The 26203-nt window shown below is 45.0% G+C and overlaps 1 protein-coding gene and 1 long non-coding RNA gene across 3 annotated transcripts in view; both read right to left on the reverse strand.

The window, feature by feature from the left end:
• LOC142463102 (uncharacterized) overlaps positions 1-2688 on the reverse strand; it is an 84948-nt gene extending 82260 nt beyond the window's left edge. Inside the window, exons 1-2 of the long non-coding RNA XR_012787374.1 lie at positions 2414-2688; positions 606-893 (exon numbers count right to left, since the gene is read on the reverse strand). This is a non-coding gene — a long non-coding RNA (uncharacterized LOC142463102). The remainder of the gene's footprint in view (positions 1-605; positions 894-2413) is intronic.
• Positions 2689-3588: 900 nt separating this feature from the next.
• Positions 3589-22361, reverse strand: BFAR (bifunctional apoptosis regulator). Of its 2 annotated transcripts, XM_075565404.1 has the most exons (9): positions 22231-22361; positions 17877-18229; positions 15640-15844; positions 14392-14561; positions 10434-10578; positions 8693-8863; positions 8467-8511; positions 7459-7661; positions 3589-6743 (listed from the first exon to the last, which is right to left on the reverse strand). In XM_075565404.1, the coding sequence occupies exons 2-9, from the start codon at positions 18140-18142 to the stop codon at positions 6551-6553; spliced, it is 1398 nt and encodes a 465-aa protein (XP_075421519.1). In that variant the 5' UTR covers positions 18143-18229; positions 22231-22361; the 3' UTR covers positions 3589-6550. The 2 variants fall into 2 exon arrangements, with proteins under 2 accessions (XP_075421519.1, XP_075421521.1); XM_075565406.1 differs by lacking the exon at positions 8467-8511.
• Positions 22362-26203: the final 3842 nt, after the last annotated feature.

Genomic DNA, 26203 nt, shown 5'->3' on the forward strand with positions numbered 1-26203 from the left:
AGGGAGCTCCTCTGCTACCCGACCGTTCTCATCAGCGTCCTGGACACGCCCCCTCCCCTGCATTTTTTTTAATGTAACTTTGTTTTGTGACTGGTACTCCAGAGCCACTGATTTGCTTATTGCCTCTCACTTAATATTTTTGCTCTATATCCCCCGATAAAGAATATCACTTGTGAGCACATTCACGTCATAGAGAGGGAGGGGATTGGTAACCGTGGTCACAGCACTCCACACAACCAACGCTTGAAAAAGTAAAAAAACTTTATTTAAATGCTACAGTGAGCATACAAGCACCACTCTGACGCGTTTCGTCTATAGACGAAACGCGTCAGAGTGGTGCTTGTATGCTCACTGTAGCATTTAAATAAAGTTTTTTTACTTTTTCAAGCGTTGGTTGTGTGGAGTGCTGTGACCACGGTTACCAATCCCCTCCCTACTTACGTCACTTCCGGATAGGAGCACGCCGACACCACGAGGAAGCAAGATGGCCACCGGAGCATTCTGAGCAGCTTGCAGACCGGGTATCGTGAGTAACGAACTATACAATTAAAGCCATTATTCTATCAGGCAGTTTTGAGGCTAAACGGCACCGGTTTTTGATTTACCTCGGGGTCTTTTCTTTGAAGAGGCTCCGCTGTATCTCTAAGGATTGACCAGCCCACTGCCTGTTTCATCATTGCTTTTCCTCCATCAATACTATAGAAGTCATTATTTTAGTGGTGTCAGCTCCAAAATATATTGGAAGATTGCAGACTCTGTACCTTTCTGTGGTTTGGAGACTCGGTACTCCAAGGGTTAATATCCATATGTTCCTGTCACGTCATAGAGAGGTCCGCACCCTGCATTTCACCATTATCACCCAGCATACATTGCTCCCACTGCAGCAAGGGATTCTGGGAAATGACATGCAAATGAGCATACATGTCACCTTTTGCCTGAAATCCATTTTTACATGCAACCCTTATAAGCTAATACTCGCCATTCACACAGCATTTAAGCACAGCATGGGATTAGATGCAAAGCCAGTCAAACCACTCACAGACTGCTGTTTCGACCTTTTGGGTCTCATCGGTGTGAGGTTGGTTGTACAGCTCTAACTGCTGGGAATATTGGCAACAAATGATCACAAACAGAAAAGTGTTACAAAGATATTGCACTGCTGGGGAAGTGTGCTAAAACCTGCCATAGAAATTAAAGGATGCTCAGTATATTACAACGAATTAAAAAAAGGCAATGAGTTGAATTTAAAAAAAAGGAAGTCACTTAACACTACATAACTCATTTATTTAAAAATAAAAAAATAAACATAAAATGTCATGTTTTGCTGCTTGGAAGGGGGATGTCTTCCTAGGACTAAAAGGTGCTGATGCAGGGACATGTTTAAAGAGTTACATCTGGGTTCTTAATGCCCACCTAACACCTACAACAAGCATGTCAAACTCAAAGGCTAACACGGGCCAAATAAACAAGGTTTAAGTTTAGGTGGGCCGCAAAAAAACAAAAACTTAAATTTTCATAGAAACGTAGGTTTATTTAGAAAAGTACAGTATATAAACAAAACGATAACATTAATATTTTCTTCCTGACACTTGACATCTCTGATTCTCTCTCTCTCTGACTGACTCTCTCTCTTTATCTGACTGACTGACTCTCTCTCTTTCTCTCTGACTGACTCTCTCTCTCTCTGACTGACTCACTCTCTCTCTGACTGACTCCCTCTCTCTCTCTGACTGACTCTCTCTCTCTCTCTCTCTCTGACTCTCTTTCTCTCTCTCTCTGACTCTCTCTCTCTGACTGACTGACTCTCTCTCTCTGACTGACTCTCTCTTTCTCTCTCTCTGACTGACTGACTCTCTCTGACTGACTCTCTCTCTCTCTCTGACTGACTCTCTCTCTCTCTCTGACTGACTCTCTCCGACTGACTCTCTCTCTCTCTCTGACTGACTCTCTCTCTCTGACAGACACTCTCTCTCTCTGACTGACTCTCTCTCTGACAGACACTCTCTCTCAGACACTCTCTCTCTCTCTCCGACACTCTCTCTCTCACTCTCCGACACTCTCTCTCTCTCTCTCTCCGACACTCTCTCACTCTCTCTCCGACACTCTCTCTCCGACACTCTCTCACTCTCTCTCCGACACTCTCACTCTCTCTCCGACACTCTCACTCTCTCTCCGACACTCTCTCTCTCTCTCCGACTCTCTCTCTCTCCGACACTCTCTCTCTCACACACAGACACAGACACAGACACAGACACACACAGACACACACACAGATACACACACACACACACAGGGACACACACACACAGATACAGAGATGAACACATACAGAAATACACACACAGATCTCCTTCTGCATGTGCAGCTCACACAGAGATTTGACAGGGGGAGGGGGGCTGCTGTGAAGACATACCCCTGTCCGTGGGATCTCCACTGAACTGCTGAACTCTCTGCACCTCATGGAGGGGGGGCGGCCATGCTCTCTCTGCACAGAGGGGAGTGGGGCTGTGATCGCAACTATGCTGTTATGCTAAGACGCGGCCGACATCTGCAGCATATCTCTCTGCACGAGGGGGAGGAGGAGGGGCCGTGATCGCAGACACACACACAAACACGAATTCGGAACGGGGGAGGAAATCGGAGCAGGAGGGCAAGGGGGAAGCAAGGCAGGCATGGAGCAGTAGTCACCTGACTTGCTCCATGCAGCAGGAAGAGGCAGCCTCACTATGCAAGCTCGGATAGAGCTGGCTCCGGGCCAAAAAAAAATTCTAGCAGCGTGCCAACACGCGCCAGCCAATCAGGAGAGGGGGGAGGTTTTTTTTTTTTTTGCCTTTGCAGAAAGTGCGCGCAGCGCGAGTTAAATATTGGCGAGCTGGGCCGCAAATATGTTCATTGTGGGGCGAATGCGACCCGCGGGCCACAAGTTTGACATGCTTGACCTACAAGTATTTTTAAATCATTCTTAAGTTAGTTTGTAGACGTGGCGAGCCGTGGAGACTTGGGAATGGGGCCATTTCCTTTGGCTACTCACTCACCTTTTGTGTGAGGACATTGAAAAAAAAAAAAAAACACAATTAAACTGCAATAATGCCGAAAGGGGCAGCTTAATAAATAACCTCAAATGTGTTCAACAGGAGCTTGCACGGGCCTTGCTCTCACCCCTTCATTAACAAACACCCCCCCCCCCCCTCTTCTCTAATTTGTAATTATTTTCCAGACACAAAATAAACCAAATATTTGCTTTTAGTACTGTTAGGTTTGTCTACAGAAAATCAGCATTAAATTCTTTATAAAAGGTCATTTTAGCCCAGCTACATAGAAGTGCACATTTAATCCATTAAAACAGATCACTGGCCCTCAAACACTTTATTCCTACACAGGACTGCATCTTGAAGAGCTAATTAGCCTTTTATTTTCTTAGGACAGTGTTATTTATAGTAAAGTTACTGCCCAGAGGAGATCTGCGCTGTCAAATACTGTACCACATTTGCTTCTTTACCTGCTGAGTTTAACCTTTTTTTTTTTTTTACCTCCTTTACACAAGACAGGAAAGAGACAACACACCAAAGCAACAGACTGAACACCCTGAAAAGAAAACAAACCTTTAATTTCATTTAAAGTAAATCTTAAAAATAAAAAAAAAAGCTCAAATATGCAAATTGGAAGTTCACAGTACTAGCATTATACAAGTAATGCAAATTGTTCAGAAACATGTACAGTCCGTGACAAAACATGTAGAAGTCACTCAAACATCAGCGATTCCATTGGTATGAACACATACTTCATATTTACATCTAGCACAACAAAAGAAAAAAAGGACATTTCACAGATGCATTTACAAACAAAGGGGAAGATCCATCAGGACCCGGAGTTCAATTCTGCGTTAATGGACAGTCCCATCAATGGCAGTTAAAGGGGATTTGAGCTCGATCCAGCGTTATCAGTGTAGTGAATCCTGGGCATAATCCCTGCCAAAGTCTTACACTAAAAGGCCGTGTTTAAAGTAGCAATCTGCTCTGCTCGATTCAAAAATAGATATTTTTCCACCTCTTGGAACTGCTGCTCATACTCTCAAAGCCACTTTAAGGCGTCTTTGTTTCGCTTTCAATTCCTGAGATACCTCGCCCTGATGATCAGGACGCCAACGGATGAATGAAAACAGCCGCCAGAAAGGAAGAAAAAAAAAATCTAACAAAAAGAAAATGACAAATATAATGGGAGTTAAACCCTCTATTAATTTAAGGGGATTGCTGCTGTATGGTAACAGTATGGCTGCTAAGGTTGGTGCCACGCGGTGAAGGCATTCATAGGGGAGGCCCACAGTATGAACTTATCTTAAATGACACAATCCGTCCTTGGTCACACGCACTTCTCAGCATTGAAGTGTCATTTGAATAGAGCTGTGGTTCCCAAACCCAGTTCTCAGGGAACACTAACAGTGCGGGTTTTAAGGGTATCCTCACTAGCACAGGTAGCACAATCATTTTGACTGAAACAACTGTGCTTAAGCAGGGGTCTCCTTAAAATCTGCTCTGCCGCTGTTCCTTGAGGAATGGATTTGGGAACCACTGGAAAAGAGCATAGAGTGAATGATGGGGGTTTCAAAGCCACACAAGGTAGGGTATTTTTTAAAAGGTGGGACTGTACATCTGAGGACCACAGCGATAGAAAATGAAATACCCATTCTAAACAACTTCTTGGCAGAGAAATGTACAATCTCTTACACTTATAGATGTCGTTCTTGACATTCACGCAGTCTTCATTAAGTATTTCTACACTTGCATAAGCTTATGACACAAACACGGTGGCATTTTCCACTGGAACCTTCCCAGGTTACAACTATTGGATCAAATGGGACAGATAATTAAAAGGAACAAGTGATATTGAAAACTAGACAACACAGTTAAAACGCAAGAGGTTGTTGAGACAATTAATTATTCATTTTAGCATGTACAGTATTTAGAAGAGCGGAAGAATAACGAATTTAGTATAATTAGTCCATTGATTAAGGAAAAGTGATTTTGCATAACGGAGGTCTGGCGTTTCCTGTCCATGTACAATTCTTATGTTCACGTTGATCTGCTAAACAGTCACAACTTGCAAATACATGTTCTCCGGGACTGAATATGGCCACAGGATCGCACAATTCTCAGCAGCAAAGCAGGTGAAAGAAATTGTGTGGTACATTTTACATTAGCATGACTTTTTCTGCGAGCAATATTGCCAGGGTTAAAGCCGCAGCAGATCACATATTTGTAAAAAAAATAAAATACAAATAGAAAACTACTTAGATGCATTGTTTATTTTGTTTTCTGGGCACCCTGATACTTTAACGCTCCTATTCTTGGCTGTGACAACCTGCTGAAAAACATGTCAATGTAGGCGCCCATACCGTTCATTAAATGTATTTTGTGCACAGCACTCCCATACAGCTAAAGTATTAATAAGGTGCAACAGCTGCAGAGAAAGCTACACAGAGGCGCTGGTCTAAAATAATAAACACATTTCCCACTATTAAAAATGGAAATAGATTATTAAAATAGCTGGACAGATTACAAATCAGGAATCTGATATTAATCAAAAAGAACTTACTGCTGTTATGAACTTTTTTGAATTAACTTATTGATTCAGTGGCACCGCCAAGAAGATATATCTTATTACAATGGTTTCTTTCTGGCTGTAAAAGGAGCATTTTAACATGCCACTAATACATGGGCCATAGCGTCCCCCTCTGGGTGAGTGAGGGGTTGCACCAGTATCTCTCATTAGTTTAGCTCGCCCAATACCTTTCGTCCACTTACAGTACAAGATTCGAGGAGGCCAGATACGCCGTGAGAGGAAACCCCAAAGTTAAGCAGGAGAGCTCAGCTAATAAACTTCTAAAAAATAAAAATCCATACTGGGGATTGGCAAGTTGAGAAAGTACCTAAAACAGAGTACTAATGCCCCTTTTAGGTATGTTTCACATTACCAAGTGTCCCCCTAGATTGAAAGATCACCCCAAAGCCATACACTGCAGGACCCATCAGCAGCAAGTGGAATAACCCACCGGTTTCTTTCCTCAGCTACGAGCATCCAGATCAGATCTGCGTTATTGCACTAAGTTTCCAGACGAGCGGCATCGTCCTTGTGGTTGGTTATCAGCGAATGACTGTCCGGAACATCTCAGACAGCGGGATGCAGAGCAAATGCCTCAATTTCACGTCGACTTCACAATATTCTGATTGGGACACTGGAAATTAAATTCGATTTGAACCAATTATGCACTTTCCACCCCCCAAAATGTTGTGATGACTGAATATATAAATCATGCCAGAGAAACGGAGAGGCTACAGGAAAATGATCCATTCTTACTGCAAAATCACCAAGGGCGAAAGTCTGAAATTATTTAGACCTTCATAGTGCTTCTTAAATGACCATTTGTTTTAAAGAAAGCAAAAATCTGCAGTCACTCAATATATGTATAAAAAAAGGATTTTCCCCCCCACATCCTTTAATTCAGTGTCGTGACTTGCATCCAATCCTGATAAAGAACAGCTGTGACAATGTCCTACAGCACTTGTGTTTCCAGTCTCCTTATTTCTTTTACCACCAGATCAATGTTGATGATTGGGTTAAAATACACAGCCCAGTAAAACAAGCAGTTGCAGACAAACTGAGGGATTATAGGCCAAAAGATGGCGACAAAAAGTCCTTGGGTCGACATCTTCCAGAAATGTCCCCACATCAGTCGAGGAAGTGTCCTGCAGGGAACAGGGAATCATTAGAAAGGCCTTCACACGGACAGGTGTAGTCAGTGTTATTGCACGATTGTGCAACTCGAGGCAACATTGCATTTAAATGCATATTGCACCATAACTGGTCCAATCTCGCACCAGCGGACGCATTATCTTGCAATAAAGAAAGCAAAGATGTTGGCCACATCTGTAAGGTAAGTTTACCAATGTACTTGGCTCCTTTTTAAAAAAGGAAAAAAATATATAACTGCTTTTGTTTGTCCTGGAATTAGCAGAGAGCATATGCACGGTTATGCCTTTACCTCTCAACCTTGCAAAAGGGGATTTCAAATGCCAACACTTGTTTGTTTTAGTCTGAAAGTCACCCATCACAATTTGAAACGCGTCAGGGCTATTGGTTCACTTGGGTGCATATAAAAGTATACTTGATTGTAAACAAACTAATGCCGCTCCATACTATGTCAAGGCCCCACTGCTATCTGCTTGCCAACATCCGATAAGAGCAATCATTTCATATTACAGTATATATGCTATATACTGTACACTGCGGCAATACAACTGCTAGTTAACAGGGGAAGTTATCCTAAAAAAAGAAATTGCTGCTGGCAAATGTTAGTCCAACGTTGTTCTAGTTACCCCACAGCCCAGCAAACAGGTGAGACTATGGTAATCATTGATAAGAGTTCAAATGAAGTTTAAGAAGGGCCTAGACAATACTTACTTCAGTTCCCTCCTTGACCACAATCTCCAAAACGAGAATAATTCCAGGACCGAGAGCAACATGGCATTGACGATGATAAACCGGGAGGTCCAGTAATGAACCTCTAACCAGTCCCAAGCAAACTCGGCAATGAGCTGGTAGGGTAGGAACACGTACTTCACAAGAAACTCTCTCCACTGCTTCCAGGTTGGATCTTTTAAGTCCTAAAGCAGGGGATACAACAGAGAACACTTATTTCTTAAACAGCACGTAACCTACATGCAGGCTGTATCCTTATTAAGGATACAGCAACACCATGTTTTTGTTGTTCTAGCCTTTGAACCAACCATCACCATAAGGATATTTACACTCAATGACTACTATATACAACTGAGCAGAGGCAAGGCATCATTTAAGGCCGTAGACCGTGCAGTCTGCAATTGTTTTTTCGTTTTGCTTTTTTACCAGCACCATGGTCCCGTAACCTGCGGTGACCCACTTGTTCAAAATCGACAAGCTTGGCTGCCGGGTTAGCGTTAGCTCCAATGGCCAATAGAAAGCTGCAACGTCATCAGGAGAGGACTAAAACTAGAAATATCATCGGAACCAGGGTTAAATTGTCTTTATTTTAAACCCTTTTTGGGCGATTGCTGCTTTAAGGCATCACAGCAAATACAATTGATAATCAATACATTTCTGGCATTGAATTTGCGGTTGGGATGACGTGCTCTCTCACTACCAACTCCGCCACTAGGCTGGGGGTTTTTAAATTGATGTTGGGCCAATACAGTCCGTGGCCGTAATACATGCATCTTCATGCAATCCTATTCTATGATGCAAGGGAAGGACCATTTGCATGGGCCATAAAACGCTTTCCTGGTTTTGTCCCTCCAATGCAAACCGAGTGATCACAATGGTTAATTGGATCAGTGAGAAAAGGCATCAAGGCAGGTTAGTTATCTTAGTGCCGATTCATTACTTACAAAAGCAAAATATCAGCAGAGTTTACCAGGGCGATTATGAACTTACCAGCACTCCAGCATGGTTAGTCACGGCATTCATGGCTACAGAGACCTGTAGGTAATTACATAATGTATATTCCTCACTGTCCCTATTTATGTCAGAGCTAAGAAGTCTTCATTTTCGGGTTTGGGATGAGATAGTTGATGGGCTACTCTGTGCCAGAACAAATTGGGGGGGGGGGGGGCACTGCCTACTAACAATGGGCAAAAGGAACAAAGGTAGCAGGACTCACTATAAATTTGGCGATGAGATCTTCCTCCTGGTCTTCCTGTACAGGGCATGTCGTGTGGATGAAAGGTAAAAAGGTTTCTGCGTAATCAAACAAGTACAAGTATAACATGCTGAGTCTGGGCGAGCTTTTCAGCGCGTACAGCAGGAACAGCGATTTCCCAGGATTTACGGCCTAAAAGGTGGCAAATCGTAAAACAAAAAGAGAATTACAAGAATAAAATACGCATAACTTGTTTTAAAAAACCCAGCTTCATAATGTGTTGCTTTCGTGCGAATAGAAGCTCTATAGCTCTCATAGATGGAAGACCCCGCCAGGGTGCTACCAACGTACGAAGGGCCTAATTCCAAAGGGACCGCTCGGGACGTTTCTGGACAAAAATCCCCATCGAAGTCAAAGGGGTTTCCTGTCTGAAAACGGCCTGAACGACCGCTTCCGCATATATGAGAATGAAAAGCATGTGGTTGCATCGCTGCATGTTCAATTAGAGCTGCTCAGCCTTGTGATCGGGCAGTCAACTTTTGGGGGGAGATCCACGATGGTCCATTGCGGGTTAACGCACGCGATCCAGCATTTTACTGCTATTCAAGAGGATGGCCGTTAACGCCGGATCGAGTTTATTACCCAGAAACGGACTCTACTGAACCCCCCCCTTTATAACCAACGCATTTTCCAAACTAAAACTCGGGCTGTTGTGGAAACCACAAAAGAAACAGCTTGTGGGGAAACGCCAGTCACTTCATTTCAAATCCCACATCTCACACTCAATTCTCCTCCTCACTTTTAAAGCTTTACACTCTTCTGCCCCTCCTTACATCTCAGCCCTAATTTCTCGTTATGCACCATCCAGACTCTTGTGTTCTTCTCAAGGATGTCTTCTCTCTACCCTCTTTGTATCTAAAGCTCTCTCTTTCTGCCCCGCACCTCTGGAATGCCCTTCCCCTCAATACCCGACTAGCACCCTCTCTATCTACCTTTAAGACCCACCTTAAGACACATTTGCTTAAAGAAGCATATGAATAGCACTGTGGATAATCCTGAACACATGATACATAAAGCTTGGCCCCCTGCAGACGCACTTACTTGAATTCCCTCCTACTGTCTCTATACGTTCCCCTACCTACCAATTAGATTGTAAGCTCCTCGGAGCAGGGACTCCTCTTCCTTAATGTTACTTTTATGTTTGAAGCACTTATTCCCATGACCTGTTATTTATATTATTTCTTATTTATATGATTACAACATGTATTACTACTGTGAAGCGCTATGTACATTTATGGCGCTATATAAATAAAGACAATCAATACAATATACAATATCCACGTGGAGATTCTTCCATCTATAGCTAATCTTTATTTCTCTGCTCCACCTCACTTACAGCCTCTTTGCTGAAGCAGGTACTGATTGAGCCACCTGTGCTGAAGCTGGGATATCCTGAAAACCTGACCTGTTGGGAAGGGGGGGAGGGGGACTGGTTGAGCACCCCTGTGTTAAGGTATTGGGGGATTTACTGTAATTCAGCTCTGCATTCGTAGTCACGTTGTTGTTAATACAGAACTCTGATTGTACATGAACAACATCAGAAAGGGCCCTTTAATATAGCTCTAAAAAGAAGTGGCCATTTCAATAATGACGGCAACTTGCAACCAGTTAGGTTCGCTCAACAAAAAGAAACGGTTACAAGAACAATAGAAGTCTTGGTAATGTTGCTGAATGTCTAAAGTGCAAATAAAAAACCTCTAACCTTATACTCCCACAGATTCTGGGGAGGTTTCACCCCCAAGGTTTTGACCCGCTCTAACTCCATGATAATGGCCTTTCGGTGACTGTTGTTCTCGATGCTGTACGGCACTTTTAAGAATTCTTCCTCTACGAGCGTAAGGAGGAGCCTGAAATACGGACGGGTTAGTGATACAGACAGCAGGGCGGTCGACAAGGATATGGCAAGTATTACAACAAGAAAAAAACAGCATGACAAAGCCAGTAAACGCTAAACAGTAAAACAATTAAACTGTTGAATGCAATCTAGTTTAATGAAAAATAAAATGTGCAAATATCTCCATTAGCACTTCAGGGGTTCATAATGTAATCACTTAAAGGAGCAGCTCCCCACCCGGCAGTGTCTATTGGGACCAGATCTTATTTTCTGCCTGGGTGCTCTGTTAGGCCCCGCTCACACTGCGCGCTACACGACATGCGAGTGCTAACGTGCGCGCGTTCGTCACAGACTCCTAGCGGCCAATGGTAGTGTTCAGTATTCGATCTACCATTGGCTGCAAAGTGCGGCGCCGACGCTGCTGCAGTCACGGGAGTCTTATCAATCTGTGACACAATTTCAGCAGCCAATCAATGTCCAGACGTTTACATTGATTGGCTACTGAAATTGACCAGAGACTCAGAAGTTCTGGGCAGTGAAATCGGAGGGTAGGGTCATTCATACAGACATACCCCGCATTAACGTACGCAATGGGACCGGAGCATGTATGTAACTATGTAACACAGGCATACCCCGCATTAACGTACGCAATGGGACCGGAGCATGTATGTAAAGCGAAAATGTACTTAAAGTGAAGCACCACCTTTTTCCCACTTATCGATGCATGTACTGTACTGCAATCATCAAATACGCGCATAACTGATGTAAATAACGCATGTGTAACAGGCGCTATAGTCTCCCCGCTTGCGCACAGCTTCGGTACAGGTAGGGAGCCGGTATTGCTGTTCAGGACGTGCTGACAGGCGCATGCGTTTGCCTATTGAGTGAGTGTCCTTAAAGCGGGGTATGCCTGTACGTGTGAATTTGTGTCATGTTAACAGCACTTAGGTCACTCACTTTGTTTGCCAGCCCACGGGGGAGGGTGAAAGACACAATGACTTGCACACTGCAGCTGCAGCAGGTTTATTAACTGCAGATCAATAGGCAGAACTAAGGAAAATGCACAGGTTTGTCTGTTCTTCTCATACATGTTGTAACTTGTACCACCTTTCAACTACATTTTTGATCAGAGGTTTTTGTCCAGGAAATGTTATTTCTTGACCAAGAATTGTAGGATTGGAATCCTTATTTGTAAGTGGAAACGCTGCCCGGCTCCCTGCTCCAGCCCAGTGTGGAATGGAAGACGACCGGCTCTTTAAAGAGACACACACACACCCACCCTGGATGTCGCCTTGTGTGGGATCATTCCGTCTGCTGGGGATGATCACACATTGCTCAGCAGACAGAGGCGCGCTCACGCAGCGTCACGAAGCCCCCTGTGTGAACGCGGCCTTACAGCTGTTTAAAGTAACAGTTCCTTGTGGGTCCCGACCACCCCATTTTTTATTTGACATGTATAGGAAGCAGGGGCTCTGCGCAGCTGAACCCCGTTAATTTCAGCTCCGGGGACCCCATGCTTTCTGAGATACTACAGACCCCTCCAGGGGGAGACAAAATGGAGGTTTAAATCTCCTGCATCACGTGGGCCAATCTGAAGCCGTGATGTCATCCATGGTGGCCTCCTATTGGCTCGCGTCAGGCTGGTGTTTTAAACCTCCATGAAGTGGCGGCGGCAATTTCTTCGGTATGTATCTCAGGAAGCAGGGGGTCCCATCAGAGCTGAAATTAACATGGTTCCGCTACGGAAACCCCCTGTATAGTAAACATGTAATAAATAAAAATGTACCCAAGCAGAAAATAAAATTAATCATAGGGTCTGAATGAATAGACCATAATATTATGACCCAAGGAGAGAATGGCAGACCTTTCTTTTTCTATTCCCAAAAAGTAAAAAGCCTAGCATGAAACACCACTTTCAGTTTACATAGAAACACTCCAGCCTGTGTCTTCCACTGTACCAAATGCTCCCCTCCTTTCCTCTTACATTGTAAGCTCATTGGAGCAGGGCCCTCTACCCCTGCTGTACCAGTGTAAATGGTGCGTCTGGTCTTGTCTCACAGCCCATTGTACCAAGTTAAACAATAATAAAGATGCGGCTTTAAAATGTTTGTATTATTGCAGTTACATTCAAAAAAGATTTTTTTTTAAATTATCTAGACAAGTTACATAGTTAATGAGGTTGAAAAAGACGTGCGTCCATCAAGTTCAACCTATGCTAAGTTTAGACGACAGATACTTTATCCTATATCCGTACTTACGGTATATTGATCCAGAGGAAGGCAAATAAAAACCCCAGTGACATATCATCCAATAATCTCATAAAGGGAAAAATAAATTCCTTCCCGACTCCAATAATTGGCAATCGGATTAATCCCTGGATCATCATCCTTCCCATGTATACTTATATGGTATAAGCCTGTATACCTTTCCTTTCTAAAAAGATGTCCAACCTTTTTTTGAACTAATCTATTGTATCTACCATAAGCCTCCATTAGTAATGAATTCCACATGTTAACTGCTCCTACTGTAAAGAACCCTTTCCTTTGTTGCTGGTGAAATCTCCTTTCCTCCAACCTGAAGGGATGCACCAGTCCTTTGTACTGCCCTTGGGATGAATAGTTCTTTTGAAAGCTTTGTGTACTGTCCCCGAATATATTTGTACAGTTATCATATCCCCTCTTAGACACCTCTTTTCCAATGTATATAAATCTAATTTAGCTAGTCTCTCCTCATAAGTTAGAATGTCCATCCCCTTTATTAATTTGGTAGCTCTTCTCTGCACTCTCTCTAGTTCCAGAATGTCTTTTCTAAGGATTGGTGCCCAAAATTGTACTCCATATTCAAGGTGTGGTCGTACTAATGCTTTGTAAAAGGAGCATAATTATGTTTACTTTCCTGCCATCCATTGCCCGTTTAATGCAAGATAAGATCTTGTTTGCCTTTGCAAAATTCCCAATAACATAGGCAGCAACACCAACCAGAGACACGGTGCCAGAGAATTTTATGCAACTGAACTGCTCATTGAACAAACATTCCATGGTATACCTAAGCTAAATAACAAAACAATACTTTTTGGGGTTTGTTTTTGCCGTTTTAGTATAAAACGTAAAGTTACAATTAAAATGTCCTCATTGGGTGAAGCCCAAAACATTCAGGTAATAAAAGGCAGCTCTGCATACTGTATGACTGTATTTTTTTTAATTTCATCTGCACTTTTATCCCTCTTATAAAATCTCTTAAAACAAATTAGACCATTGTCTATTGCAATATTACACCATCATGCAGCATAAAAGCAATGGTAACCTTCATAAAAACTGCTGGCCATGTACATCGAATCCAGGAAATCTGCACATTTAGTTACACACAAAACACGGCATTTTCCATGTAGTCTGTTCAGATTTATGCTCATTATACGAGACACTTAAAGCATGACTCGTTTGTCTATTACAGGGGTGCTCAACTCCAGTCCTCGACCAACCCCCCCCACCCAACAGGTCAGGCTTTCAGAATATCCCTGCTTCAGCACAGGTGGCTCAATCAACCCCTGCTTCAGCACAGGTGGCTCAATCAGTCCCTGCTTCAGCACGGGTGGCTCCTCTGAATGATGAAGCTGGGATATCCTGGAAACCTGACCTGTTGGGGGGGATGGGGGCTTGGGGACTGGAGTTGAGCACCCCTGGCCCATTGTATGGAAAATGCATGAAACATGCAGCTACTAGTACATGGACTCAACTTTATTTGGTTGTAAAAATGAAAAAGAATGATTTATGGTGTTATTTTTTTTTGCGGTAAACATAAAACAATACAAGATACATATATTTCTCACCTTCCATTTACTCTCTCCGATAAAAACCTCTCTTTATAATGGGAGGCCCAGGGACCCAACTGCTCTAGCCAAAGGATTACCTCTTCTGGAGACCATTTAGCAACTGGTTTATGGACCAGAAGGTCATGTTCAGACTCCCGACTGCTCCAGTGATACACGAGCAGGACAACCTAAAAGAAAAACGGGTAACTGTGACCAGACTTCCAGCGTGACCCTTCGGAGGGTCTGTTATACTCATTCAGGACTTCAATCTTCATGTCATACACCATCAGTGCCGTATAAAATGGGCATTGATGGGAGAACATATGATGTGCTAAATATACATTTGTTTCCGGTCAGCACAACTTAAAAGCGGTTAAATGCCTACATTTTTTGCAATCAAATGACAGCACATTAAAAAACACATCATTTGGTAAATACGAAAGTATCACACACTTGCGAATAACACTTTTCACCAATATTAGGTGTTACCATGTACAATATTTTGCCAAATAAGTATCCTCAATCGGAAAAAATACGAGGGATGAACATTTTTACTAAGTGGAGAAATATAGAGGAATGATACAAATCCCTAGTTTATCTTGTACAAAATCCCATTACAAAACACTTTATCAAAGCATTTTACTTTTTTTACAGTCCAAAATATAAAAAGACTTATACGTGCACCCAAACATTAGAAAGGTACTTGCGGGACTGAAACTCAATGGTGAAATCCCATAGAAATGAAGAGAAAAGATTGGCCCTCCCAAATAGTGGTCAAGTGGTTAGTGTTTATTAATCCAACATTTCGGTACAACAGACAGGCCGGCTGAGTTGGACCGAAACGTTGGATGAATCAATACCAACCACGTTATCACTACTTGGGAGAGCCACTCTTTCTGCTTCACTTTTTTTTACAGTAGAATATTAGCTTAGTAATAAAGCTACAGGAAATTGTGGATAAAGCTTCTGCATTGTATGATGCTGCCCGATTCCCTACCTTCAAGAATGAAAACGGCGCAAGTTAAATCTGCCAGAGTTTCAACGTTGCGACCACTAAAATGCTCAAGGATTAAAATATTTAATGGCCACGTCCAAGGTCTTAACCGTGGGCAACCAGTACTACAGAAAGGATCTGCTGAATTTGTAAAAGACGATTATATTATTATTATTCCCCAGCTTCTCTCCCCCTTTTTTTAGCTAAATGCTATTGGCTCTTTCCATGCTATTGATGTTTTGCTCTGTTATCCATTCTCAAAGATGACTCACCGCCACGCCGGTTAAAGCGGTCAGAACGCCGGAGAAAAACCCCCCTCCTCTTTGGGGGTTTACACGCCCTCCGCCGGGCGCAGTGTGATTCTGATCATTGCCGTATTTCTGGAAGGCCTGCAGACTCTGAATGATCTCACTGTTTTGCTCAATGTCCTCATTCTTCTGCCTGATGACATCAGGGAACAGTTTTTCGATGACGTCCCTGAAAACAAACCCCTAAATTAGCGTGATGATGTTAGATCTGGAGCATTCTGGTCCACTTGAGAAATATACCAAGACTAAAGTATTTACCCATCTACCACCCACTATCTTAACCGTGGGTTCAGTTTAATCGTCATAAACGTGAACTCAACCCATTGAGACTGACCTTTGATACTTCTTAGCTCAAATTACCAATGCTGATTAATCTGAGAAATGTAAGGACTCAAATGTAAACAATGACAAATTGGCACTTTCCTTTTGCAACAATGAAACAGCCAAAGGGTCCAAAGTCACAGCAAAAGCAGCCAGTCCAAAAACTCGTTTTTAGACAAATGTAATGGCAGCCATATATAAGGAAAACAACCACGATACATTTTTAGAGTACTTTTTTGAGTACTTTTTTTTGGGGGGGGGGGAACTTGATAACAAAAAAAACCTCCATATATTGATTATGAAACCATTAGGAATGGGACTGCAATACTAGCTGGGAGCACAAAAAGGAATATGGTACGAAAGGCTGTTATTTAAAGTCAAATTACTTATTGAACTCTAGACTTCTCTTTTGCACAGGGGTCTGGCACCTGGGCAAGAGTCAATCTGCATGAAAAGGTTTGAACGGGCAATGCGGGGGTTGCAGCTATTGTTTCTTAAAAGAAAATTAAAAAATGGTGCAATATTGGTTCCTTAACACAGGGGTGTTTCTCTGGCGTTTTAGGACCTCACGTCATGTGACCCCGTGTTGCCATGGTGATGCGTCGCCAGAGACAAGCTAAGGGGCATACAGAGGCTTCACATGCGCTCGCCCAGCATTTAATATATATGTTGTGGGGAAGAGCGCAGGGCCTCTGTAAGTGCCGCACATATATACACATGCACACCCAGCGTCTGTCCAGAGAGCCATATAGTCGGTGGGTTCATAGTCACCAAAAAAATTACCTCCATCTACGGACAGCATATGAGAACGTGTAATGGTGCTTACAGGGAAACAAAACAACATAAATATATAAGATCATATATATAAAATATTATTGAGAATGATCCATCTACTATGATGTGTCCTTATTAATTTACTAGGAGATAGTGGAAGGTTTATTTAACTGCCGCAGTACCTGCCGGGAACACCAATAATTCTGATTAATAGAAGTCTGATTAATAGAAGGACAAAAACCAGTGCAAATAAGTCATGGAAATGAATGAATTTATGTAAAAAAATATATTTAAAAAAAAATGTACATTGGGAAATACACATATAAATAACAATTCATCAATGAAACAATGTTACCGAACCCTCAGGATGGTTAAGGGGTTGAAGATGGTCACGAAGTGGGAACACCAGCACGGTAATTGTGGATTTAACTGTGCGCTAACTTGTGTACGTCCATATAGTGTGAGCTCCGTATGTCACCATCTTACTTTTATCAGCATTCTATTTGTCGCCACCTTTCCCCTATCACAGCATTATTTTATTTTTATGAAGATAAGGAAAGGAGTTAAGTGCGTATACTTTCTTCCTGAGGATCAGTGCTTGGTAGAAGGCTTTACCCATGTTTTGGTGTCTTCATGCTTAATTGAATCCTACTCGTAAATCAAATGACCAGCCCCCACATGCCCCCGGCTCCGTGAGACACTTACATCCGTAGGAGGTGCCGGTAGCAGCTCTGCACGTGGGTCAATAGGAAGCTGCAAGGGATGACATCACAGCTTACTATTGGCCCACTTGACACGGGACATTTAAAAAGGTGCCATTTCGATAGCCCCACCAAACACAGTCAGGGCTGGTACCGGCAACCCCTTCTGAGGCAAGTATCTCAGGAAGCATGGGGTCCCTGGGGCTGAATTGAACACGGTTCAGCTCCAGAGACCCCCTTGCTTCAAATCTATTACAAATAAATAAAGTGTCACCATGTTCTGCTTCTTTAAAGAGTATTACCATTTGAAATATCAATAAAGAAGCTGCATTGATAACTCGGGAAAGGAGTTTTAGTGGCTGCTGATCTGCTGTTTGAGCCACACACATCACAGAAGTTTCTCACCTAAGCAGGATGTTCACTTTGGGGAATCCTTCCCACTTATCTCTGCACTCAGGGCACTCTGTCTTCTTTGAGGACACCCACCACAGGGCCAGGCAGTGCCTGCAGAAGCTGTGGCCGCAGTTGAGTGTGGTGGGGTTCACCAGGATATCGTAACAGCAGTGGCATGAGAACTCGCTGACCGAAATCTGACGGCCAAGTTTAGCTTCTGTGGCAGTCTCAGCTCCATCGCTGTCCCCATCACCTTCTAGCTTCACATCCTCCTCCATAGCTGTGGCACTCAAGACGTCTGCTCGAGTCAAATAAAGAAGCTGGTCTTCAGGGAGAGTCGTTAAATCCTTCAGGCATAATTAATCCTACAAAAACAGCAGACATCTTATTACCGCTCAATCATAGCCAAAAAGAATAGGTTGAAGGACAGAAACCAGCGCAAATAAGTCATGGAAATAAATGAATTTATGTAAAAAAATATATATATATATATAAAATGTACATTAGGAAATACACACAAATAAAAATTAATCATCAATGATATAATGTTACCAAACCCTCAGGATCGTTAAGGGGTTGAAGATGGTCACAAAGGGGGAACACCAGCACGGTAAGGCCGCGCTTATAGTGCGCGCGATGGCGACTGATAACGTCACCCGTCGCTGTCGCCACTAGCGAAAGTTGTAATTCGCTTTCCGGCAACACGGTTTTTGATTGGTTCAGAGGCTGTCACATGTGGCGACAGCCTCGAAAAAATCAAAATTTGACCGGCTTCAAAAATTCGCGCCGCCACGTCGCTCCCGTCGTGTTGCACTTACTATAAGCGCACGCGACGGAGGCAATACATTTGTTTTGCCGTGACGTCGCGTCGCCGGCACTATAAGAACAGCCTAAGTGTGGATTTAAATGTCCAGGTTCAGGAGCACATTAGAACAAGTACGGTAGACGCCCGCTCCTCGATAATAGCAAGGAACCCCCGTTGTTGAGGATATAGTGCAGGCTCCTGATCTCTCAAGTCGACACCCACAGCACAGTAGGAAGAGGTCGGCTCCGGTAGGGAAAGCACCCGCTCCCGGTAATGGTCCCGTGAAGGTAAGGGAATCAGCTCCAATACAGACTCCAGATCTCTGGACGCAGCATCGTGAGGAGAAATAGACTCCGGTAGGGTATGCGCACCCGCTCCCTGTCTCAACAATGAATCTCCCAAGTCTCCAGTGGCTAGGCAAGTGGAGTTTATATAGGTTAGCACCTCTGTAGGTACAGCAGCTGCCGCAGATCAGTTGGGAGGTATAATCACTGCTTGTTAGTGATACAGGCAGGAAAACCCAATGTGTACAAATCACATATTTAAAGAGCTCTTGTATGTGATACATACAACCAAGAATAGCACACAATCTATTCCTTCCCATGCGTTTCGTAGCAGGTGCTACTTCATCAGGGAAGGTGCTGTTACGAAACGCGATAGATTCTGCGGGTTCCTTCTGGACCAGAGGGAACGGGCCTGAAGAAGGGGTATCCCCCTCATACGTTGCCCCCCCCCCTAATTTACCCTCCCCTACTGTGTTTGTTTCCTCCCCACCTTGTTTATTGCCTCTCACTCCCTTACCCTGTGTTCTTTCCCCATACTACGTATATACCCTAGAGGTCTCATCCATTGTGACACATCACTCCAAGTTAATGTTATCTTGTGTAGACATTCAATTCTTTTCATTTTTGGCTTATTTCCTGGTTGACATTTTCTTAGTTTAGAGTCAGTGAGTGCTGGAACATTGGTTGATGTTTAAATATAGGAGCTTGTCCCATAAGAATATAATAGAAAAACGTATTTCCAGAGGAAAAAAGAGGCAGCACTCTGTGTTAATCCAAAAACCTTGTGTATTAGAGTAAAAAAAGCACACATACAGACCCAACGTTCAGGTCCTCAGAGAGGGACCTTTCTTTCTTACTGACAGTATCGCGATAAAAAAAATAATAGTAATATGCGATTTACATTATCATACTGCTAAATTGCCAAACGCCAATCACTCCTGTGTACTAATCTACAAAGAACCTTCATTTAGCAATGCTAAGAGGCAACAAAAACACTGACACGTCTTCTCCCCATAATACCATATATACTTCCTTTTTTTTTTTTTTTTGGAACCTTAGCCCTAACTATATATAAAACCATAAATGTCTACACTTAGAAATCAGAATTAGAGGGTCACCCCATCAGCTAGATCAAACTTGAGTCTCCCAGTACCATAGCTTCTTTTATTTAATTTTTTTTTAAAAAGCGCTGTTCGATTAACTCTTTAGATGCCCTATAAACGTACTTTGCAAGACATAAGGACCTGCACTCTACGGACCCTATAATATACAGGGTACGCCATGCAATTAATGCTCGCTTTCTAGGGATAGATCGCTGACCAGAAGCGTACTACCCTCCTTTTCCGTTCACCTCCAGCGGGGCGTGCCCTGTAAACCCACGATCGCTACACCAAACAACCGTTCCCGAAGGACACCTGGCATGCTGGTACCAACCAGTCTTCTGGCATTTAAAGGGTTAAACGACGGTCAGCTCGTCTGAGCAGGGACTCCTTGTCCCAACGTTCACTTTTATGTTTGAAGGGCTTATTCCCATTAGGTCTCCTATTACTCTGTAGCTACAAACACGTTATTTGAGCAACAACAAAACATCTCTTTGGAAGTGAACATCTCGGCAGTCCACACTTTATACTGGTTGTCACTCCTTTATCAGGAAGGGAGGGTGTTACAGTGCAGACCAGGCCTTTGGTTACATGAGGAATCTGTTGCCACTCCTCTCTATCAGGAAGGGAGGATGTTAGGCTGCGGTGATGTAACCAACTCTCTAAGCATGAGCGCCGGGTGTCCTGCCTATTTTGCAATCGCGAACGGGGGAGGGCGTTGCGGGCAAGTTGAGTGTGCTTCAAAGTCAGTTTTTTTTTGTCTGCTCAAGCGCCAAGCTTGGGTGACAGCGCACAGCGTGAGCGGGGTCTTCCACATAAAGACTGCAATAAGTAAAAGCGGCAAGCGCACAGCACACTCAGCGCCAGCAGGTACTGAGCCTTAGGCCGCGCTTATAGTGCTGGCGACAGTGACGTCATCAGTCGCTGGCGAAAGTTGTAATTTGATTTTGAGCGACGGCGCTGGCGACAAGGCCAGTGACATCACTAAAAGGGCGGGCCGCGCAATTTGATTTGCTTTAGGCATCGGCCAGGTAGGGAACATGCGCGCTTGCGCTCGTGCACTGCGCCCTGCACGGCTGGGCGATTCGTGGTGCGCGCGCCTCTGGGGGCACAGCCACGACGTCACAGAGCTGGTTCGCCCTCATTGGGTGAATCGCTCACGTGATGCTCACATGATGCGCTTGTGAGCAGCAATTCAAATTTGCTTGCTCGGCAAGCAGCCAAGCGCCGAGCAGGCGCTCACGCTGGCCACACACATTGTCACAATGTGTCTCATCGTCGCGATCGTGAACGCACCCGCCCGCTCAGCTCCACCCTGGAAGAGGCCTCAGAGACAGTCACGTGGCGTCTCTAAAAAAATCAAATTTACCCGTCTTCAAAATTTTTGGTCGCTCCGTCGCGCTTACTATAAGCGCTTGCGACGGAGTCAATGTATTTGTTTCGGAGCTACGTCACGTCGCCAGGCACTATAAGCGCAGCCTTAGGCCTCGGACATGGTGAAGGGAAGAGCGCTGACGCTCATGCTCTCCTGCTCAAGCAGGAGCTTTTTTGTGTCCCTGCATGAGCGTCAGCGTGCGCGCTTGTAAAGCCGTGTGGGAGCCGGGCGGGAGGCGGGGCTAGTGCGCCACGTCACCGACGTCACGGACTGCCATTGGCTTTTGGCAGTCACATGACGGGCCCTCCGCGGCAAAATTTAAACTTGCCTGTCTCCTGCATTTCCACATGCCTCCGCAAGCGGCTCCTAAAGCCGCGCTGATTACAGATGCAGGGGGTAAGTGCATCTGCTCAGCGCTGCTCAGCGTGGTCTTTTTGACCATGGCCCTGGCCTAACAGTGCAGCCCAGGCCTTTGGGTACATGAGGAATCTGTTGCTACTCTCTCTATGAGGAAGAGAGGGTGTTACAGAGCAGCCCAGACCTTTGGTTACATGAGGAAATCTGTTGCCAATTCTTTCTATCAGGAAGGGAGGGTGTTACAGAGCAGCCCAGGTCTTTGAGTACATGAATAATCTGTTGCCACTGCTCTCTATCAGGAAGGGAGGATGTTACAGTGCAGCCCTGGCCTGTGGTTACATGAGGAAGAATCCCCATTAAAACCGCACATATAAAGCCCCAGCTTGGGTGAGCTTGTAATAACCCTACAACCCAGCCTGCGGCGGGCAGGGCATTCTTCCCATACCTGCTGCCCTTTGCCGGCCAGGGGAAGCGCTTCCCACCCCCTCTCCTCACGCTGGGGGAGCCGCGGGAGCCCCGGCAGGTGCCGCATCCCTCTCCCGCAGCGCCCCGGCGGCCATGACAGGCGGCGTCACTTCCGCAATACCATAGAGACGGGAAACCCCCCCAAGCATAGACCGGCTATGCTGCATAAGCCAATCACGGGCAAACATGTCACTACACTGCAGGGGAAGAGGAGACGGTTACACAGTGCAGGAGCTGTGCACTGTAATAACATGGGCGGCTATACATTACCAAATAATATATATATATATATACATACACACACACACTATATTGTATATATGCATGTGCATTTTATGTCAATCTTGTGTACATTTTATTTTTATATATACACAATTTCTATAAGTGTGTGTGTGTGTGTACGTACACACACACACACACACACACACATAGAAATTGTGTATATTGTGTAATAGAGATTGAATAAATATATATACATATACACACACACACAAGATTTAAATAACATAAACATGAATACGTACATTATATACATAAAATAATTCAGATGCCGGGTGCACACTTAAAAGTTCAATGAAAAAAAACAAAATGATACTTTGCAGAGAATGAGGTGCAGGCAGAGAATGAGGTGCGGGCAGGGAATGAGGTGCGGGCAGAGAATGAGGTGCGGGCAGAGAATGAGGTGCGGGCAGAGAATGAGGTGCGGGCAGAGAATGAGGTGCGGGCAGAGAATGAGGTACAGGCAGAGGGACAGGGAACGCCCACAAGTCCAATTGATATACAGCAGCAAGGATTCCGCAGCACTCTCCAAATGATAATAGAAATCACAGATTTAATAATACATCAGGCAAACCAATGCAACCAAAGCAGAGCAACGTTTCGGACCTAGCACAGTCCTCTCAGAGGGCTTAGGAAAGGACCGTGCTAGGTCCGAAATGTTGCTCTGCTGTGGTTGCATTGGTTTGCCTGATGTATTAATAAATCTGTGATTTCTTCTGTCATTTGGCTGCGGAATTCTTGCTGCTGTACATTATATATACACACATTATTTAAATTGTATATATATATATATATATATATTTATGCATACAAGTTAAATATATACACACCTATTGTTGAAGTTGTATACGCACACAATTTATATTTATATTATTTATGTTATGGTGGGTGAAAATGTGACTAAAAACCCTCCACCGTATAGCTTATAAAAATATTACTTGTGAGCACATTCACATGTCTTAGGCTAAGGCCCCAGGGCCTCCGCTGCACGCGAGGATGGCGGCGCGTGCAGCCGATTCCCCGGTCTGCAGTGAACTGCAGGAAGAGAGACCAGGGGGGGGCGTAGCGGGGGAGTGACGAGGACGTGGCCATGATGTCACCCGGCAGGTTCGCCCTCATTGGCTGAACCGCCAGGGGGCGTGGCCTAGCGCTCCATCGCGAGTCCTGCTCAATTATATTGAGAGCAGGAGCAACTCTCGCCGCGGCTCTGCGGCCCCCCCTCGCAGCGGGCCCGGCGCCATTGAGGGGAGGGCTCTCGTCCCTGCAGCGTCCGCCACAGCGGGCGCTGCAGTAGCATGCGGGGACCAGGCCTTAGACAGGCCGGCAACCCTGCTTTTTGCCATTATCACCTAGCATACAGTGCTTCCACTGCAGCAAGGGACTCTGGGAAATTACATGCAAATGAGCACACCGTGCCACCTTTTGTCTCAAGTCCATTATTACACGGAGCCCTTAAGCAAATGCTCGCTATTTTAAACACAGCTTTTAAACATAGCCTGGGATGAGATGCAAAGCCAGTGAACCCACTCACAGACACACTGCTTCAACCTTTTGGGTCTCATCAGTGTGAGGTTGGTTGTACTGGCTTTGCAATTTGAGACTTTGGGTAGGTCTTCACCAGACATTATTTAGGTTATGGTGGGTGAAAAGGTGACTAAAGTTGCAAAGTCTCAAACTGGAAAGCCAGTACAATTTCGTGGCTGGGTCGTATTTGGGCAATCAAAATGAAAGTTTTGCCGCGTCTCCTATATCTTCCGGTTCGTGTCCCACCCCAAGAGCTAGTTGCTTTCTAAGGGATATTAATCAAATGTATATGGAATAATAAAAAGCCCTGTATTAAAAAAAGACATACTGAATCGTCCAAAAGAACTTTGTGGTCTAGCCATGCCGAATATTCTCAACAATTATAAGGCAGCCCAACTAGGACAGGCGATGCAATGGCACATCCCACCAACTTCAAAAAGATGAGTAGAGCTAGAAGCCTGTTTAACTTCTCCAGTACCGTTGGCAGATAATCTGGCTAGATAAGAAAGACCGTCCAACGGTAGTAGCAGACAACTTGATAATGAGACATTCTTATGCTATCTGGAACATATCTATTATATATTTGTGAAAGCACTGTATGTCTGCGTCCCAAGGGCCAATCGCATAACACCTTTGGCCTGTCACTCCGGCTCAGGCCATGCCCGCCCCCGCACACCTCTCATTGGCCTGCGTCCAACACCAATGCCACACTGTCCCACCCCTCACTGACTCTCATTGCCCTGCGTCCAACACCAATGCCACACTGTCCCACCCCTCACTGAGCTACCACTTCCACACTGTCCCACCCCTCACTGAGCTACCACTTCCACACTGTCCCACCCCTCACTGAGCTTTGGGAACGCTTTGCATGCCACGCTTCACAGCTCTCAAAACCCTCACCGTCTGCTACCACACAACTGCCGAATCAGGTACAGAATCAGCACGATCACCTACACACAACCCACGATAACACCAAACACTGCACACACAGACATTCACACAACACCAAACAATGCCTCTTCAAAACACCACCCTCGACCCCCCCCCCCCGGTCCATGCCACAGATCTCCCTCCCGCTACCGCAGACCCTCTACGGGCCGCGGCCTACACTACAACACCATCGCCACCGGCCCACACGCCACACATCTCCCTCCCGCTGCGTCAGACACTCTACGGGCCGCGGACCGGGCCGCACGCCACAGATCTCCCTCCCGCAACCGCACACCCTCTACGGGCCGCGTCCTACACTAAAACATCATCGGCACCGGACCACACGCCACACATCTCCCTCCCGCTACCTCAAACACTGTAGGGGCCGCGGACCGGCCCGCACGCCACAGATCTCCCGCCAAACACCATCGGCACCGGCCCACACGCTCCTCCGCAGGACACCGCACGCCAGATCTCCCGCCAAACACCATCCGCACCGGCACGCATGGTCCTCCTCCGGAGACCACGGCACGCCACAGATCTCCCACCAAACAAACGCCCCCAACAAACAAACACACACTATGCTAGGTACTCACTTCGGCACCGGCCCGCACGGAGCTCTTCCAAAGGCCAGCGAACGCCACAGATCTCCCGCCAAACACCATCGGCACACACGCTCCTCCTCCGGAGGACACCGCACGCCACAGATCTCCCGCCAAACACCATCGGCACACACGCTCCTCCTCCGGAGGACACCGCACGCCACACATCTCCCGCCAAACACCATCGGCACACACGCTCCTCCTCCGGAGGACACCGCACGCCACACATCTCCCGCCAAACACCATCCGCACCGGCACGCACGGTCCTCCTCCGGAGGCCACCGCACGCCACACATCTCCCGCTACCACACCCCCTCCGCTGACAAAACACCTACCACTGGAACTCAGCTGTTCGTTCAAATAAACTATATTTTGCTAACAATGCCAATTTAACCGTCTGTCTCATTTATTGCACAAACACTAATCACACCACCACTCACACACAACACTCAACCACACAACATGCAACTAACATACACTTTGCAAATTTGCCCTCATATACATGTGCTTTCTACTGCTGTTGCTTTACAAACACAATTTTAACTAATATTACATAACATTCACATCACATTACAACTTTCACATACAACATTTACACGTACTTATTCACACTTCACA

The sequence above is a fragment of the Ascaphus truei genome, chromosome 11 (genome assembly GCF_040206685.1).
Source record: "Ascaphus truei isolate aAscTru1 chromosome 11, aAscTru1.hap1, whole genome shotgun sequence".
Lineage (NCBI taxonomy): Eukaryota > Metazoa > Chordata > Amphibia > Anura > Ascaphidae > Ascaphus > Ascaphus truei.

Excerpts from the sequence above, each read along its gene's own strand:
- BFAR (XM_075565404.1), bottom strand. The coding sequence starts at position 18,142 with ATGGAGGAGGATGTGAAGCTAGAAGGTGATGGGGACAGCGATGGAGCT. Across the intron at positions 8,512-8,692 it reads ATCTCATCGCCAAATTTATA|GTCTCTGTAGCCATGAATGC; the intron begins GTGAGTCCTGCT and ends AATTACCTACAG. Across the intron at positions 7,662-8,466 it reads CTAACCATGCTGGAGTGCTG|GACTTAAAAGATCCAACCTG; the intron begins GTAAGTTCATAA and ends CCCCTGCTTTAG.